Here is a 19,825-nt window from a genome sequence, read left to right as displayed (position 1 = left end):
GTCTCACATGGCGAAGCAGACCTCTCCTGTCTCGCCTACTGCTCCCCTCAGCAGTGCATTTCGTCAGTCTGCCTGTTCTGTTCCCCGCTCTGTCTCTGATGAATCCTCTCACCCTCCCGCACATTTGGCCTGTACCCTGGCTCTTGTATGCATAAATAAATAAATCTTTTTTTTAAAAAATGTTAACAAGAAAATCTCAAACTCTAGGTTTAAAGGCTTTGTTTTCATGTGTGGAGGACAGCCGGTGCTCTCTGATAGAGGGAAATCAGGCAAGTTGTTGGACTTCTTACCTTGACTGCTGTAGGCTGGGTTATAACTTTCAGCGGCTGACGCTGTGGGTTCGCCCCTGGATCATGGGGCCAGAGAGTCAACAATCCATCACTACAGCCACTGGCGAGCAGCCCCCCATCCAGGGACCACTTCAGGGCACACACCGCCTGCTTGTGGCCAAGCGACCCAACAAGGTGCTGGGCTGCCCGAACATCGTGATGATACACACGGCCCAGTCTCGATCCACTGCCCAAGGATAAAAGGGCAGGTTTAAAACTGAAAATTTAACTTTTCTGGTTAAAAAGAAGCAATTAGATTATAACTGCAGTTTTCAAAATGATACAGTTTTAGCATCATTTGGGAAATTAGAAATGCAAATTATCAGCACACCTTCAGCCCTACTGATTCAGAAATTCCTGGAGTGAGGCCAGCAACCTCTTCTAAGGACCCCTCCAGGTGACTCTGATGCTTCTCCAGTTTGAGAATCTCTAAACTGCAGGAGCTACAAGACCTCTGTGGGTCTCTGAACTGGGAATGTATCCAGAAAGTTTAGCCTATTCCAAATTATTGATATAGATAGTAATAAATACTTGATTTCAGCTGAATATCTCTCTAGTAGGTATGACTTTCTACAGATAAATTATTTGCTTAAACTTAAATTTTACATTTTATCTGAACAAGTTAGTGAATCTTGACCTCACACTCCAGTACTGCACACACTGTAGGCACATAGCCACCATGTGACCCCTGGACCATGAACATCCCCAGAAAATCTGAATACTTCTGTGTGTCAGATCATAGCTGACACTAAGTAATGCCCTGCCTTATTTTGGTAGGTGTTTTTTTGCATCTTGAAAGGGTAGGTTTAGGGGGCCTCCCTGGTGGCACAAGGGGTTAAGGCGCAACACTATGAAGCTATCAGCAGCCACTGCAACACAAGTTTGATCCCCAGCCAGGGAGGTGACCCACATGGCGCAGCAGACCTCTCCTGTCTCGCCTGCTGCTCCCCTCAGCAGTGTATTTCATAGATCCACCTGTTCTATTCCCCACTCTTTCTCTGGTGAATCCTCTCACCGCCCCCCCCACCAACCTATGGTCTGTACCCCCATCCTTATATGTATAAATAAATAAATCTTTTAAAAAATGGCAGGTTTATTAGGAAAAAGAGGTGCCTGATTAAACATAGGCAAGCCCCTGTCTTTCTTTCAGTTTTGATTTTGGTTTTAAGTGTTATAGCTCTATTCACTCAGGCCCCACAGTCAACTGTTGACACAAATACAATTGATTCTAATAAGATGCTTCTTACCTGCTGAGGATACAGTGATTCCAGCTCAGAGCTCCAACTACAGACAAGTGGCCCAGCATATTTCTCAGGCGCTTTTTTGTGACCACATCCCATAGCTGAAACAGTGAACAGGCAGTTACTTAGCATTGTCCTCTCCGTAACAACAGCTTCAAGTATATCTCAATACAAAGACTCTCCTTTATATTAGCATGCTGTTAAAAGGGAAGGGATTGGGGTCCAAATGGGGGGGTTGCAATTGTATGGGGAATATAAAAATAAAATTTATTATTTTAAAAAAAAAGTCAATTTTAGTTATCTAGCAATTATACAGAGCACATCATCAGAAATTTTAAAAAGGTATCCAGTACTTGCACTTCTCCCTCGCTGGTGCCAACAGCCAGACAGTTTCCCTCTTTAATCCAGGACACGGAAGATACATAGTTACAAGTGAGACTGAAGTCTATATTTTCAATCCCATTGTGGCTTTCCCCATTCCAGATGCGTACAGAAGATCCAAGGGCTACAGCAACAAGATTTTCAAAATTCCAATCTAGTATATTCAGATCTATAAGAAAAGTGTTTCAAATTAGGGTGATTATATAACCAAATAAAGTGTTTTCAGATAAACAATTTATTCTATTGGTAAAGGAAAATGCTTAATACCTTCCCTGCGGTAAATTGGAAAACAAAATCATCGATTCAAGCAGATCATTAGAAGTTCAAAATGGAAACTAGAATAGAATCTGCTGACAACATTCACAGTCTACTAAGCAATGACACTTACCACTCGTGCTCAGATACTTATTAAGAGGCATTTAGAGAACGTTAAAGTCTCATCATTCATTATTAGTATACATGGATTTCATCTAACAGATCACTAAAATTAAATGCACATTATTCTTATGGAGACATGCTCAGACTTAGGATACCCACATGGGAGATTCTACCATCATTTCTTTTTTTTTTTTAATTTAAATAATAAATTTTATTTTTATATTCCCCCATACAATTGCAAACCCCCCATTCTGACCCCAATCCTTCCCCTCCCGCCCCCCACCCCCAAAAAGTGTCTCTGGTTCATAGTTTTTTGTTGATTTTGATTTTCACTTTCTTATATTCATTTTCCTGGTCCCTTATTTAAGTTTTCTAGATTCCTGCTATGAGTGAGACCATCCGGTATTTTTCTTTTTCTTTTTGGCTAATTTCGCTGAGCATGATCCCTTCCAGCGCCATCCATGTTGCTGCAAATTGCATGTGTTTATCTTTTTTGAATGCTGAGTAATATTCCATGTCTACTATCATTTCTAATGTAAAAAGCCACCAATTACAGTATATCTAGAAATGGTACTCACTGACTTCTGATACCTAAAAGTTCTTACCAGTATTCTTTAGCTCATACTATATGAACTCTTTGATTGCTAAGGCCACATGTTAAGTACACCCTATTATCTCACTTCTTATAAGAAGCTCCTATTCTGACCGACACCTATCAGTGTAACATTATAAGGCACACTATTTCAATTAAAGGTCTAAGCCCCCTAAAATTATCTCACTAATAATACTACATACTCTGAATAAAATATAAAAAAACAAATACTTGACACTCTGGAAAATAAGTAAAATCAGATAAAATAAGTTTGTGAATCAAAACTTGGAGATACTGAATGATAACTAGACTTATCATGGTGATTGTTTCACAGTATATACAGATACCAAATCATTATGCTGCATACCTGAAACCAATACGTGATATGTCAATTATACCTCAGTAAAAAGTTTTCTTTAAAAAATACTTGGCGAAACAACCAGCATAAGGATGAGTTTCCCACTTTTTTTCTCAGACAGTTTTGCCCTGAGGGTAAAAACCAGCAATGAAAACTGATAGATCTGAAATATCTATAAGGCATCTTCCTGATTAGAGGAACCAGAAAAAGGGAGCTTGGTGGTCAAAGTCCAAGAATGAAGAGAGCCAGAGAAAGGCACCATGTATTGTGAGTGTATGAACCACATACACTGCAATCTGACTTCTGAATCATGTAAGCAGGGTTTGAACTCAAATCAGCTTAGCAAAGCCTTTGTGAATTGAACTGAGATTTGAAACAGCAACACAATAACTCTGTGAAGTCTCTCTGGACAATGCCAAAGATCATTGAGCATCTTATAGACCTATAGTTTCTTAGATTCCATAAGTTATTATTGAAATAATGCATTGGTAAAATGGTGGTTCCATGTGGATAGTACTGTCTTCCCAACTATTTAGATTATAGGATAGACATGTAATGAGTAGAAGCAATGAGATTTACCCATGTTTGGTATCTACATAAGAATAGGCCACGATTTGTACAGTTCATTCTTATACAGTAAAGCAAAATGCATATTCTTCACATCCCGCCAGCAACAAGAAGACCCTAACATGAAAACTGCATAAAGGAAAAACAACTATAGTAATCATATTTGGGTGGTTCACTGTTTGAACAGAAAGTACTAGACCCATTGGTTCTCCCAGAATCAAATTTCAAGTTTATGGCTGAGTACAGAAAGCATTTTGTCACTCAGTATTTAAATTCACAATCTAAACAATAACTTACAGTAATCATTTCGAAGACCAGTAAGATGAATCTTCACCTCTGGTTGGAGTGTGGAGTAGTTTATATCATTGAACCTTTTAAGATGGAAGGATTCAGCTCTGCCTCCATCTCTACAGCCTATAAGAAACAAACAGTTCTATACATTGCTATGATCCGGCAGACATATTTATCCTTGCAGGCATTAAAAGAAAATGGAGTGAAAAAAGATGCTGTCATCATAATAAAACTGAATTTGAAGTCGTAGGGGGAGGAAAGGGAAAAAAAAGACATAAGTATTAAACAAATATATTTTTATATTTATAAAAATACAAATGGCATTTTCTAATAAAAAGCAATTGTTATGGTTAAACACAGATGACAAGTATTGAGGAAGCTCATGGAGATACTAATACATCATGTTCTGAATATTTATGATCATTTGAGATTTTCAAATGAAACTAATTTTTGCTTATCAATGTATCTATCAATTCAACAATTACAATAAATGTAACCCCCATTTGAGTCTTTTGTTGATTCATTGATTCTGGCTCTCTCACTCTTTCCATACCGGAGCACACAGAGATACATTTTGCTTATCTTACCCATGACTCACTGAGTTCAAGGTTATCGCTTGAGCTTGGCTTTAATTCTCATCAAAAGACCCCAATAAGTCTAAACCACAAGCCACCGTTTTCCTCTCTCCAACCACTTTGCTTATGATCAACTGAGAATGACACTATCGACAGGAAATGAGTCTACCCAAAGGACTTGTGAGCCCACCCAAAGAACTTGTGGGCTCTGAGACCAGATGGCTTCTGACAAAAGCTAGCAAGTAGTCAGGTTGTCACTCAGTGCCTCGGTGTTTGCTGTGAAAACCTGCAGTTGTGGCCGAACTGTGGTCACTAGAAATGAAAGAGGAAGTGAGGCTGGGCAGGCAGTTGTCAGGGTCAGGGTGTCCCAACTCAGTGGAAAAACTGTATGTTCAGAAAATCAACACAATTTTGAAGCAATGCCCAAAAGTTCATTCTGAGAAAACAGAATAACCAAAAAAGGACACCTGGGCCTCCCTGGTGGCGCAAGGGGTTGAGACACAACCTATGAAGCTAGCCACAGCCTCTACAGCATGAGTTCAATCCCCGGCCAGGGAGCTACCCACATGGTGCAGCAGACCTCTCCTGACTTGCCCACTGCTCCCCTCAGCACTATATTTCAGTCTGCCTGTTCTGCTCTCCACTCTGTCTCTGGTGAATCCTCTCACCCCCTCACCTCTGGCCTGTACCCCAGTTCTTGTATGAATAAATAAATAAATCTTTAAAAAAAAAAAAAAAAGGAAACCCAGTGGGTTTACACAAATCAAGGGGACACAAGGCTGAGGCACCTCAGCCCCAGTCCTCTCTCCACGCTCATATAAACTCCTGTTTCTTGGTTCTTTAGCAGCTACCCACTGGGGACCCCTCCCTGTTTAGAGAGCTTTCCTGTCCTTTTCTTATCTGATAATCAATCTCTTGCTTTTCGGCCTAACTCTGCTCTCAATACTGAATTATTTCCTCACTGAGAAAAGAACCAAGCTCCTTGGAGTTTGCCTCCCAGACTCTGGAAAAGTCCGAGTCTGATTTAATGCCATTTACATTAATACTTCCCAAAATTAAATACCTAGGTATAAATCTAACATATATGTACAAGAGCTATATGGAGAAAACTAAAAAACTCAAAACTCGAATCAAAGAAAACCTAAAGAGACAAAGAGATCCAGGTGTCAGTATTATTAAGATTCCATTCTTTCCAACTTGACTGAGAGAGTCAATCAATTGCAGTTAAAATTCCAGCAAGTTATCTTGTTTTGTTTTGTTTTTCTCAAACACATTTATTTTTTATATGGAAAACAGACAGTCATATTTTTCTGCAGTCCATATTATAAATTAAAGATTCACTAATGCTACTATTGTTGCTAGTAGAATACTTTAAAATTCAGTCAGTGAGACATATTACTGCTAAGACATTTTCCTCAAGTACCTATATACATTGAAAAATATGCACAAGATTTGGAATCAGGATTGTTTAAATAAATAACCTTTGTATCTATATAAAATACAATGAGCCATGGGGGATAGGGATGATAAGTCTGTGCACAATATTTGCCATAAACTGTATTTTTTTTTAGCCAGATTTTCAAAGCAGAGGCAAAGACAATGTAACAATGACAGCTTTTGGAATTTTTTTAATTGAAATAATATTGGTTTACAGCACTGTATCTCATCTAAGGGAATAGCTCCATATCTCCTCAGATGTCCACCACACTTACCACCAAAACACCCATAGTCCTTTACCCTAAGCTATTGGATCCCCTCTCTCTTTTTTTTCCACCACCACTTTCCCTCCCCCTTAACAACCTTAACTCTGCAGCCATTTTTTTAGAGTTTGTTTTGGTTTAGTTTTAACAGTTTCTGGGTTTTTTTCTATATATTCCACATATGAGTGGAATCATCAGGATATTTGCCCTCCCTTGTTCACTGTAGCACTATTTATAATGATGGAGGAAAGGAGATACAAGGTCAAGAACCTAACTCACACAAGGAGGTAGGGGTAGAGGGGATTAGCATAATCCATTAACCCAGTTATAGAAACCAAGACCCTTAGACATCAATGCCCAGATCAGGAGGCGCAACACCCAGAAACTATCAGACCGCTACAGGAAATGTCAGGGACAAGGGACACAAACCATCCACCCACAAAGATGAGCCCCTCCCTGAAGATGATAAAAACCTAATGCAACCCTCACAACGGGGCAGCACTCCCATTGCCTACCTGTGACTATGCAGGTGCCTCTTTTCACCAACTCTCTCCCTCCAGGGCAGCAGCTTCTTGCCTGCCCAAGATTTGTCAAAGCTGCCTGCCTGCAACCATGCAGGTCTCTCTTAGCACACATGGGGCAGCTCTTCCTGCCCACTTGTGTCTCTGCAAGTGTCTAGCTATTTTATCCTTCCCTAATAAACCTGCCCTTTAAATATAACTAATGTCTGTGTCTCATGGAGAAACTTGCCTGGGGAACTCGCTGCATGTCGCTGAAATGGGAGCTCTGCTGAAACATTTCCCAGAGTGAACCCAAGGACCCCGCACTCCTAACTCCAAGAAAACCTCATCAACAATAGCCAAGCTATGGAAACAACCTAAGTGCCCAACGAAGAGGAATAGATTAGGAAGATGTGGTGTATATACACCATGGAATACTACTCAGCCATAAATAAAGATGAACTATTGACTTTTGTGACAACACGGATGGAACTGGAGGGGATCATGGTAAGAGAAATAAGTCGGAAGGAGAAAGATAAATACTAAATCATGTCACTTAAATGTGGATTATAAAGAAAAAACAAGGTTCAAAACCAAACCAATAATAAACTCTTCCTGTAGAATTGAGGCTACCAGAGCAGGAGGGAGCTGAGGGGAGAACAAAGTGGGGAGCAGGCACAGTGGACTATGGTGGAGGCCTTCATGGTGGGTTAAATGCCTTGATAGTGGGTACAATGTGGTAACACACACCTAAAAGGTATGATCCTATGTCCTGTACCTCTAAATCAATACAATGTTGTAAACCAATCTATCTCAAAAAATTAAAAATAAATAAAAAGTGTGATATAAGTAGACTGAAGGAGATCTATGAGGTAGGAAAAGAACTAAGTTTTTACATACTATGCTAAAAAGTCATAATAAAATAAAAAAAATGTAAAAAAAAATGGCAGTTCACAAATAGTATTTAGAAAATAGGTGGAAAAACAGGGAGTGAAGAGGGTAGCTGGAAGAGCTAAGAATGGTCGCCTCTAGAAAAATCACACTTGGGAGTAGAGATGGTTAAGGCAGAGAATCAGGATAATTATCTAAATTTTACATTATGTTGATTTAATCAAATAAATGTAAAAATAATATATTTTAAGATGAAGAAGAAATGAAGGAGACAGGGAGAAAGAAGGATAGGGAAGGAACCAAGCAGAAAAGATTTGGTCCATACCTCTCCAGATACATTGGGATTTAGCACAAAACTGCAGGTTCCCATTCTCCTGATGAGCCACCTTCTGGGTTGAAAATAACTGGTTTAGGCATTTCTGAAAGCAAGCACATGAAGAGAATACTTCTTTAGAACCATGTATGTACATCTCAGATGATGCCTGATATAAAGATAAAATTGATAATTCATCCAAAGATCCCATATTATCAAAACCTGCACCATAATAATTAGTACTATTGATTAACTAACCATTATGTAATAAACACAGTCTGAGTGTTACAGAGCAACCCCGATATAAAATGGGTTGCCTGACATGGGTCCTGACCCGCGGGCTTGAAAGGGACTTATTAATACTCAACTGCAGGCACATACAAAAGGTTAATAAAAGATTTATTTACAAAAGAAAGGGAAAATGAAGAAATGAATAACTCAGGGAGGAAAAAAAGGGAGATAAACTCATGAATGCGTCCTACCCATTCCGCTGACCTGGAATCCCAATGGCACGCTGAGAGCTGGTGAAGAGGCAAGAGCCGTGAGGCCAAGAGAGAGACCCAAGGCCCATGTGTCTGGTGTTATACCAAAGCTGGCTACCCCACCCTCAGATCCCAGCAACCCTCCCTTTAGTGATGATATTGTCATTTCCAGTGTCTTGATGGCTTTGGTCTGAAGTGGGGGTGGAGTCCGCAAAACCTATTTGGAGTTTGCTCAGGACATTCTTTCCCCCTAACATGAGCATTTCATACATATTATTTTAATTTTACCAACATATCCATAGGACAGGTATTACAACTGGAATAAAATCTTCTTTTATTCTACTAGCCTAAAATTCCTTTTACTCAACAATCCAACCATAAGTCAGTGATATCATCAGTCTTCAAGAACTAAAATTATATTTCTAGCACTTTCTGAACTTAAAAAACCTCCCCCAAATAATAAAGTTGAGCATTAGCAGGCTGCTTTTCACAAGAAAAAATTCTCTTAGGGGTTGACTCTCAGCATTCAACCCAAAAGTGTTTTCTCAGCCTGAGTTTTCTTTAGACCTCAAATTTGTTCATCTGGATTATGTTGAAATTAAACTAATCATCTTAAAATTTATTTTCTAATAATGCTTTACCCATTAGAGATGGCGCGATCTCAAGTAACTGACCTGAATTTCCATGAAGACAAAAACGATTGCACTGGTTTTCAATTGCATTTGCATTAAAATAAATAAGGTTTATAGTCACAATATTGTATTGTTCCTCTAGCAAGGTACATATGCCAAATACAGAAGGAGGCATAGAGTAAGTGAGTAGTTTTGCCTAAATTGAGAATGTATGACTTTCCTAGTTCAAAGATTTCTAAATGACACATTGATTCCCTGAGAGGTTGTCTGTTGAACTTTATAAACCTGAAAACATGCATTTAATATGACCAAAGGATTTAGGGAAGAGTCTTAAAATCTTAAAGCCATAATAAATAAAGGATAGGGCCTCCCCGTTGGCACAGCGGTTGAGTGCCGGTCTGTGAAGCTGCCCGCAGCCTCTGCAATGCCGGTTCCATCCCTGGCCGCCAGCTAGGGTCCCACATGGCGCGCAGATCTCTCCTGCCGCCCACTGCTCCCCTCAGCAGTGTACTTCATCTGTCTGCCTATTCTGTTCCCCGCTCTGGTGAATTCTCTCACCCTCCCGCGCTTCTAACTGTACCCAGTGCTTGTATAAATAAATAAAAAATTAAAAAATAAAAGAAATAAAACCAACTATGAAAGAAAGAGAGAAAGAGAGGAAGAGAAAAAGATAGAAAAAAATGGATATCTAAAAGAACTAAAGAAACTTGGTCAAGAAATAAACAACAGACTTAGGGAAATATTAAAAAGACCATCTTATAGATGAAGAATTGAACTTATCCTGAGAAACCCAAATGGCAGACCAAGTCACTCACTGAATAGTTAAAAATGACTGCAAGAGATCTTTCAGCTGAGAGGGAACATAGCATAGTATGCATAATTTCATTCTATTTTCAAACTGTAGCTTTTTGATGATTCTCATTTTTACTTTTTTTGATTGATATTAAACACATTCTTGTATATTTGTCAGAAATTTTGCCTCTTATACAAAATTCCTCTATTTATGTCCTTCACTTACATTTTTTTTTTCTCTCAGGAACCCATGATTTTCTCATGAATTTGTAAGAGCAGTTAAACCAGCTTTTCCTCACATTTGGACTCAGTGTTCTGAGCTTACGAAGACATGAGCTCAATTTTCTCCCTTTACCTACCTGACCTTTTGAGGCAATGATTCCATTCCAGCCTCTGTCCTGTGTGTGAGGTCCATTATGAAATGCGAAGGCAGAGTTATCTGTATCAAAACTTCCTTTGATGGGGGTCTTTGGTGGTTCTTTGTAGGATTTTGGGGGAAAAAAAAATTAGCCTTATTTGATTTCTAAAACAAGAATCACTTTGATTGGAAGTCAGCCATTTTGTCTCTCGCATGGACAGAATGTGAAAACGTGGGCCCTGTGTCTCCAAAATCCTGGGGGAATGACAGAGCAGGGTCTGGTTCAAAGTATTGGGTTCGTGAATTCCTTCACTGGCCTCAAAAGCCAGAAAGAAAAGCCAAGATTAAAGATCTTGCCTCCCAACTGCAACAACAATAGACATACTTTATCCCTGCACGGAGAGAACAAGTCCTCACATTTCACATTTGAAGAATAGAAACAAACCATTTAATAGAAAAAAACATGGCTCAAAGAGTACCTGGCTTGCCCCAGCTATGATCGTCCTACCTGCTTGATATTCGGATTATTTATTTACTACATGTTCATTAGCAAACCATTTTGCCTCTCCCTCTTCCTCTTGCAGAAAGGTAAGAGTAGTCTGAGATGATGTCAGTGAAATACTTTTTCAGTTAAAGTAATAGAAAAGCCAGTATTCTTTGCAGCATCATTATTCATCTCTGTTCTCTTCTTAAGCTTAAGAGAAGGCCCTTTAACAGAACTTCAACTTTCCTGAAAACCTTGTCATCCTCTAAAACTACAGAGCTACCGATTCGCTTGTTGATCTTGTTTCAGGGGCCACTGGAAAACCTTGGCCTTTTGCCATGTGCAGTCATTCTTCATTTGGACAAACATGGCTTGGTAAACTGTCACTAGTGTTCTTGGAGTCCAACACCTCGAGTCTTGGGTTATCCAAAATCTAAGAAACATACGTGACATCAAGGGGAAAAGAAGGAGGGAAACATGAAATGTTCTGTTATTCTGTAGAGTTTTAGATTTCTGTTTGTCCTGGGAAAGTATGCATACTTGTCTTACTGTGTTAATGGTAAACAAGCATAGAGAAGAAGCCAGCTTTGACTTCAAAAAAGTCGCAGTCTGATACTAGTGCTGACAATCATCCCAGTTATCAACACAGGCCCACCAGCCCGCAGCAGCAGGGACCTCTCAGGTCTTGTCCACAGAGCAAGGCTGCATATGAGCCTCTGCACATGGAGGACCTTCGGCGTTCACTCTTCTGAAACAAAAACAAAGACAGCCTCCGGCAAAGCACTGAGAAATCTATGTACCTGATTAATACTAAGCATTAATATTCACCTTAGTGGGAAATAAACTTTCCTGTAAAATTCACTAACAGATCATTTCTTATGCAATGCTTACTTTTTAAAAACCAATAAATTAATTTAGAGCCTAGAAAGAAAAAGGGAAGCCTTAGTCTTAGTCAGAAATTTCTCTAAAGCCATCAGCATGGCTTCCTCAATTATAATGAGATACAAAAGTTTTCTTTCACAAGAGACTGGGATCTTTCCTACATCCCTGTATCTCCTCTGCTTCGTGCAGCCACCCTCGGTGTTGATACTACTACTTGGTGATTTCGTTGGTTTAAAATTGACTTGGGCTTCCTCTTAATCTGCAAGATCATGGTGCCTCCTTGTGTCCAATGTCATCAATGTTATTAAGAAAAGAATCGGCACCACTGCTGACTTTTGTCTGCAACAAGCTGATAAGACAGTAAATTATGATGCAAAGGATTTTTAAGGAGAACAGAAACTAAATCACTAGATGATATGTAGTAAGCTTTGCAGATGAAGGATGGGAATTAAAAAGGCTGTACCCACATGAGAATTATATACTTAGTTAAGAGAGCGAGTGCTTCAGGGCCCTAACCGGTTGATCCTGGACCCCTGCCCACCAGGTCAGAACTGGTGCCCATTCTCCAACCCTACCCAGGCAGGGATCAAATTCTCTCACTGTCATCTTTCCTTCCATTGTTTTTCCCCTCCCCTCTCGCTCTCATAGCCTCTCCCCTTCCTTCCATTCACATTTTCTTCTCATACTCTCTTACTTTCCTATTTTTCTTCTCCTATTTCATACTTGATTCTTTCATCATCATTTTCCTGACTATCATAAACTAGGAATCTTAATCTTTCCTGACTATCATAAACTAGTCATTAAAACTCTATACTTTGGGTCTCCCCAGTGGCGCAGCAGTTGAGCGCTGGGTTGTGAAGCTGCCCTCAGCCTCTGCAGCGCCGGTTCGATCCCCGGCCGCCGGGTGAGGGGCCCACATGGCGCGCAGACCTCTCCTGCTGCCCACTGCTCCCCTCAGCAGTGTACTTCGTCAGTCTGCCTGTTCTGCTCTCCGCTCTGGCTCTGGTGAATTCTCTCACCCTCCCGTGCTTCTGACAGTCCCCAGAGCTTGTATAAATAAATAAATAAATCTTTAAAAAAAAACAAAACAAAACAAAACTCTACTTTGCTGAGAGAAAAGCAGTTGACCAAATGTGACAATGAATATTCGTATCAGACAAACATCTCCGGAATATACCCTTTTTTTTTAACATTTCAAACTGGCCAATGGCATTTCTACAGCCTTACCTAGAATCAAGGTGTCTTTCTCAGGTGATATCTTCAGCACAGAGGTAGAAGCTTCTGGGAGGTCAGTTGTTGAATACTCTTCCCCAGAATAGGCTGCCAAATCCTTTGTTTGGTTTTGCCGCCATCTTGTGGTAATTGGACTGCTGGCTAGGGGAACCTCAGCTGACAGCCTCTTCACAAAGTTGCTCTTAAAGTTAGAATATGTAGTCATAGCTGAATCAAATGCCTATTTAACAATGAAAAGAGCTATAACTACAGTGGCCTTAATAATGCAAAAGTAAAAATGCCTTAAAGAGAATTATGAACCACTCTTTTAGTCCAATATGAGAGATAGATGGATGGATGGATGGATGGATGAGGAACTAACTATAGTTATGGTTATTACTATTACGTATCAATATAAAATATGAAGTTAAAATAACCCTATATACTGAACATGCAAGGTGTCTAGATAAAATTATAAAAATTCAAATCTGGAAATAAACAATGATTTGTTAATCCAACCCCTTCACTTCACAGATGGGAAAACTGAGACATAACTTGCTCAAAAACTATCCACACCCTCTGAGAAACCCCAGGAGTTTGATAAGTTCATATGTTACACTGGTGAGCCATGCTGTGCAGCATATGACAGTAAAATGCAAGTGACAAATAGGAAATGAATATTTTTTTGCATGATTACTTTTGTTATTCCTCACCACAAATGTATGAAGGTGAAATGAAATATTTTTTAACTAAATGACAGGCATGTTCAGTTAATATTTCTTATAGAAATTTAGATTAGTTTACCAATCCAGTAGAAAAATGTACACAGGACATAAAAAAGCAGTTCACAAGAGATATATAAATGCCCCCAAAATATTCACCCTCACCGGTAATTATAAAATACATAAATTTAAGAATATAATGAGATGTTAGCAATGATTTTTTTAATGACAATCCCCAATATTGAAGATTCTGAAAACAAACACTGGTATACACTGCTGGTGGGTGTAAATTGGTTTTTGGAAAGGACAACTTGGAAATGTTCATAAAAGCCTTCAAATGTGTGCATAACCTTTACTGACCCAGCAAATCAAAGATGTGTGTGGAGATGAACAGAACCATCCAGTATTACTGAGGCCTTACCACATCCAAGTATGTGTGTTAAGGGCCTTACACATATTGATATTTAATCCTAGAAAACACTTTGTGAAGCAAATCTGTTATTTATTCCTATTTTACCAGTGAAGAAAGTGGGATTTAGAGGTTAAGTGAATTACCTAAGAACACACAGTGATTACTTAGTGATGCTATATCCTAACATCTGTCTGACTTCACGTTCATGTACTCAGTTGAGAACATGAGAGTACACTGCAGGATATGTTTGTAGGAGCAAAAATTATGGGGGGCGGGGTGGAGGGTCAGTATTTATCAATGGAGAATTAACTAGATAAACTATATTCAATAAAAGGGAATAGTTGGCAGTCATTAGAAATGATGACATATATTAGGGAAATGCAAATCAATAACAAGTGTTGGCAAGTATATGGAAAAATGGGAACCTTTGTACATTGCTGGTAGGAATGTAAAATGGCATGGCTGCTATAGGAAACAGTTTGGCAGTCCCTCAAAAATTTAAAATTGAAGTTACCATATGACCCCAAAGTTGTACTGTAAGGTGCCCAAGAGAAATGAGAAGAGGTGGGCAAATTCGAACAACACAGGTACATGAATGTTCACAGCAGCACTTATCACAATAGCCAGAATGTCTGTCAACAGAAAAATGGACAAATCGTGAGGGATATCTGAAAGTTAACAGCTTGAGATGGATATAGAACTATAAGCAGTGGATCCAGGATTCAGGCCACTGCATTCCATTGTTCACATCGTAGTGTTTATGAATGGCACCCCTGAAGCATGCAGCCCACAACCGCAGTGCAACCCTGTTGTGTTTAAGCCTGTTTGAACTCACAAATTGATCCAGTCCCTGTGCTTTTAAACACCTCTGTTCATGCTGTGGGCTGACTGTGCTCCCTCAAAATTCATGTTGAAATCCTAACCCCAAAAGTGATGGAACTGGGGCAGGGGGTACTTTGAGAGGTGATGAGTTCATGAAGGCAGATCCACCAAGAATGAAATGAGTGCTCTTACAAAAGAGATCGCACAGAACTCCCTAAACCCTTCAGTCTGTGAGGATACAATGAGAAGTTGAACCCCAAAAGAGGACCGTCAGGTGACCATTCTGGCCCTGATCTCAGATTTTAGCTCCAGAACCGAGGACAATAAAAGTCTACAGTTTATAAATTACCCAGTCTGTGTTATATTGCTACAGCAGCCCAAATGGACTAAGTTCACATTCCACATTTCTAATTGTCATTACTTCTCTCCTGCTATGTTCTACTATTTTATAAATGGCTTAAGAGCAGGGACTTTGTCTTTTATCTGACTGTCCCCAGAGAATAAGACATTTATTGGCATTCAGCAGCTTTGTAATGAATGACCCTCTTCCCCTGGAGGCAATTAGTTCTAAAAAGGCACAAATTTATATCCCCAGGCAGTGCTGGCCACACACTGCTGAGGCTCCCACTTGCCAGCTGGACCTTAGCCTCACTGTGGAGCCTCCAGTCGCCCTTGTTAGAGGTTGTTTGTTTGTTTGTTTGTTTGTTTGTTTGTTTGTTTGTTTGCAGTAGCTAAGGTGTTGCTGATGCTGAAATAAACTAGGGTTCTGACCTGAAAATAATTTTTAAAAAAAGGTAGAAAGGATTTAAGAGAGACACAAGGAAATAAGCTATTTTCTTTCTTTCTCCTCCATTAAGAAGAATGATTGTCAAATTCGACAGGTTATAATCAACGTTTCTGAGGAAACAGAACAGTGATGTAAGTTCACAATACTGATGTATCTGTGCATTTAAAATATGTTCAAGTCGGGCCTCCCCGGTGGCGCAACGGTTGAGCGCTGGGTTGCGAAGCTGCCTGCAGCCTCTGCAGCCGGTTCGATCCCCGGCTGCTCCCCGGCCACCAGAGGAAGGTCCCGCATGGCGCGCAGACCTCTCCTGCCGCCCGCTGCTCCCCTCAGCAGTGTACCTTGGTCCTTCTGCCTGCTCTGCTCCCTGCTCTGGCTCTGGTGAATTCTCTCACCCTCCCGCGCTTCTGACTGTACCCAGTGCTTGTATAAATAAATAAATAAATCTTTAAAAAATAAAAATAAAATAAAATATGTTCAAGTCTCTACCGCCAAGTAACTGAAACCTCAGAGTACTGACAACACTTCCAGACCCATACTGGTTAGTGAGCAACGGAAAAAACATGACAGGTAAGAAAAACCACCCCCCAAATTTAGATAAGCAAATGATTCCCCTTGCTTGTGACAAAAAAAAATAAAAAAACCTAGGAGACAAATTTCTATTCTACACAAAAAACTTTAGAGTTAGAGCACAAAGAGTTCAACATTTTGAACACCAAGTACAGTTCTCAGTCAGCCCCTCCACTAAGGGCTTGTGGTTTGCAAGGATACAGATGAGCCTTTTTGCAATAGTTATGCATTTTAATGCATATTTTTAAATGTTCTCTAAATTGTCAGTGTTGTCATAATGTTTTCTCTTATAAAAACTATTTTGAGTACAATAAATGAGTCCATTTGCACATAAAAATGTTAAGGAACTAACAAATGGTGTGCAGATGTGGCAAAACAGAGGAGGTGTTTGCATACCAAGTGACTACAGCTTAGGAAATACTGCCATAGATCGCGCTATTTCATCTTCGATGTTTTTGAACTTTTGTTCCAAGACCTATCTCCTGCTGAGGAAATGCCTGTCGCATACTTTTAAATGACTCAAGTATTTATTAATAGAAAGGAAGAGGAAGATAGGAAAAATAAGACAAAGAAGGGGAAAAGGATGAATGACTCGATCCTCTAAGCACATCAGTTTGGCTTGTTTACCTTTAAAGTTCACATCATATTCACACTAAACCGGGAGGAATTCAGAGTACCAGGGCCAAAAAATAAATAGAAAGGAACCTAGAGGATTTAAAAATAGATCAGGAAGTAACAAAATGAAACAACTGGGACAAGAGAAACAAACATATATCTAGTGATAAATAATCTGACACACAAATATTCATTCCATGGGTGGGAAAAACCTCGACATTCCAGAAAAGACAAGCTGATGACCCCAGGGTATTTCTAGAACAGACCCTTATGTTAGAGACAAAAGCAACAAAGTGGCCCATAATGCCAAGCACATCCTCTCCAGTCCCCTTCTTTAGTCTCTAAAGTCTGCCGATACCCACCAGCTCAATGCAGCAGCCTTTGGTCCACCAGATAGTTCAAATTTAGGATCTCAATATTATTTCGAATTAACCAGGAAGATCAAAATTGTCATCTTTACCCTTTTTGACCCTCCAGCACCTCATCATCATCCTAGTGGGCAATATAGTCAAGTAAAATCCACTAAGATCATTTTCAGGTAGATGTTTCAGGAGACCTTATTTATTCTCCATTGCCAATGCCTGCCACTGGAGAGCATCTTTAGCATCTATCCCACCCCTTCTATGGAGATGACCAAAGCTCCTTCATTAAGAAACTACCATCTCCTGGCTTGGATTTGGATTGTTATTCTGCAGACTTCCTGTGACTGCTTCCAATAAATGAATAAATATAAATTATATATATATATCACTTAACTAGTTAAAAATAATGAAATATTATTCTGCCATAGAATGGAATAAATCTTGCCATTTTCAACAACATGGATGAAACTTAAGGGCAATATACTAAATAAGTGAGTCAGAGAAAGGCAAATTTTGTAAATGAAAACAACAGGGAAAAAAAAAAATGGGGAGATTTATACCTAAGTTTAAATAGTGTTGTGAGAGATAGGAAAAGGGAAATTTTATTTTTTTATTTAAATTTTATTTTTATATTCCCCATACAATTACAAACCCCTTATTTTGACCCCAATCCCTTGAAGGAAATTTTATTTTACTCCTCTTACATCCTCTGTATTCTTCACATCCCCTCTTTACATAATTAATGTACTTTTGGCATACACAAAAATACTTAAAATTTGAAAATGAAAACAAGACAACTTCAGTGTTCTCTAAATTCATTTATATGAAGAATGTAATAAAAATGGAGCTCACAGTAACAGAGAACAAATGGAGGATGAGGGCCTCCCTGGTGGCGCAAGGGGTTAAGCACCACACCGTGAAGCAATCCGCAGCCTCTGAAACACAAGTTTGACCCCAGCCAGACAGGGAGCAACCCACATGGCACAGCAGACCTCTCCTGACTTGCCCGCTGCTCCCTTCAGCAGAGTACTTCGGTCAATCTGCCTGTTCTGTTTCCCACTCTGTCTCTGGTGAATCCTCTCAACCCCCGCATCTCTAGCCTGTGCCCCAGGTCTTGTATGCATAAATAAATAAATCTTTTTAAAAAAATAAAATGGAGTATGAGTTTAAAATGGGATGTATGTACACATGGGGACTATAGTTAATAATACTATAATGGATATTTGAAAATTGCTACAAGAATAGATCTTAAGGGCTTCCCTGGTGGCGCAAGGGGTTAAGCACCACATTATGAAGCAATCCTCAGCCTCTGCAGCAGGAGTTCGATCCCCAGAGAGCAACCCATATGTCTCACCCACTGCTCCCCTCAGCAGTGTATCTCAGTCAGTCTGCCTGTTCTGTTCCCCACTCTGTCTGGTAATCCTCTCACCTCACCCGCCCCCACCCTCACCCCGCCCCGGGCATCTCTGGCCTGTATCCCAGCTCTCATATGCATAAATAAAAAAATCTTGGGCCTCCCCAGTGGCGCAGCGGTTGAGCGCTGGGTTGCGATGCTGCCCGCGGCCTCTGCAGCGCTGGTTCGATCCCCGGCTGCTCCCCGGCCACCAGAGGAGGGTCCCACATGGCACGCAGACCTCTCCTGCCACCCGCTGCTCCCCTCAGCAGTGTACTTCGGTCCTTCTGCCTGCTCTGCTCCCCGCTCTGGCTCTGGTGAATTCTCTCACCCTCCCGCGCTTCTGACTGTACCCAGTGCATGTATAAACAAAACAAAACAAACAAACAAATAAATAAATAAAAACATGCCTCTAAAAAAAAAAAAAATCTTAAAAAAAAAAAATAGATCTTAAAAGTTTCATCATAAGAAAAAAAAGCTGTAACTATGGTGATGGATGGTAACTATTTTTGTAATGATCATTTCCCAATATATTTAAATCTTAATTATATTGTACACCTGAAACAAATATATGTCAATTATATCTAAATTTTTTTAAGTGAAAAAAGAAACAATACAACCCATGACATGAACTTTTTTGTTCTTTACTAGAAATAAGGTTTGGAAGAGAATAGTTTCTACATAATCTTTTTTTTCCTATTGTATCCATTCTTATCAGACCTCAGGAACAGGAATAAACTGCTTTATCCATCTCTTGACAGGTTTTATGTGCCTAAGTTTTAGGTTTTGCTCAACTGCCTCCAAATACACACAACAGAAGCAGTCACCAGAAATCATGGCCAGAGTCCTTAGCACATCTTCTAAAGCTCCAAAAATCTAATATTACTAGGCAGGGCACTCCCACAAGCTCCTCAGATCATTCCAAGCACTTCTGGAAACACACCACAACATCATCAGTCAGGTGCAAGCAGAACAAAACACCTTGATTCAAAACTTGCTGTGTCTGAAACAGGGAAAATTCTACGGCGACTAAAAGAAGGCTGGATTTAGGGATCTACAGCCCTTAATTTCTTCTCCAATTTGAAATTCCCTAAAATTTTCAGTGGTGAAGTAAGCCTCCAGAGGAAACATAAAGATAAAAAGTGAAGCAACTACATGATACACTCAAGCAGTGTGGCTTTGAGAAA

At 39.7% G+C, this 19,825-nt stretch overlaps 1 protein-coding gene across 1 annotated transcript in view; it reads right to left on the bottom strand.

Annotated features, from left to right (window-relative positions):
* The window catches only part of CDC20B (cell division cycle 20B), a 37,798-nt gene that overhangs the window by 8,806 nt on the left and 9,167 nt on the right, over positions 1-19,825 (bottom strand). The window contains exons 3-9 of the mRNA XM_037529780.2: positions 12,974-13,199; positions 10,382-10,500; positions 8,129-8,222; positions 4,144-4,260; positions 1,924-2,120; positions 1,577-1,671; positions 291-516 (exon numbers count right to left, since the gene is read on the bottom strand). Coding sequence (XP_037385677.1) covers positions 291-516; positions 1,577-1,671; positions 1,924-2,120; positions 4,144-4,260; positions 8,129-8,222; positions 10,382-10,500; positions 12,974-13,199 — 1,074 coding nt within the window. The remainder of the gene's footprint in view (positions 1-290; positions 517-1,576; positions 1,672-1,923; positions 2,121-4,143; positions 4,261-8,128; positions 8,223-10,381; positions 10,501-12,973; positions 13,200-19,825) is intronic.

The sequence above is a fragment of the Talpa occidentalis genome, unplaced genomic scaffold (assembly GCF_014898055.3).
Source record: "Talpa occidentalis isolate TD23 unplaced genomic scaffold, MPIMG_talOcc4v2.1 talOcc4.6, whole genome shotgun sequence".
NCBI lineage: Eukaryota > Metazoa > Chordata > Mammalia > Eulipotyphla > Talpidae > Talpa > Talpa occidentalis.
Note: the sequence above shows the minus strand (reverse complement) of the source record. Positions and strands in the feature narration are given on the sequence as shown.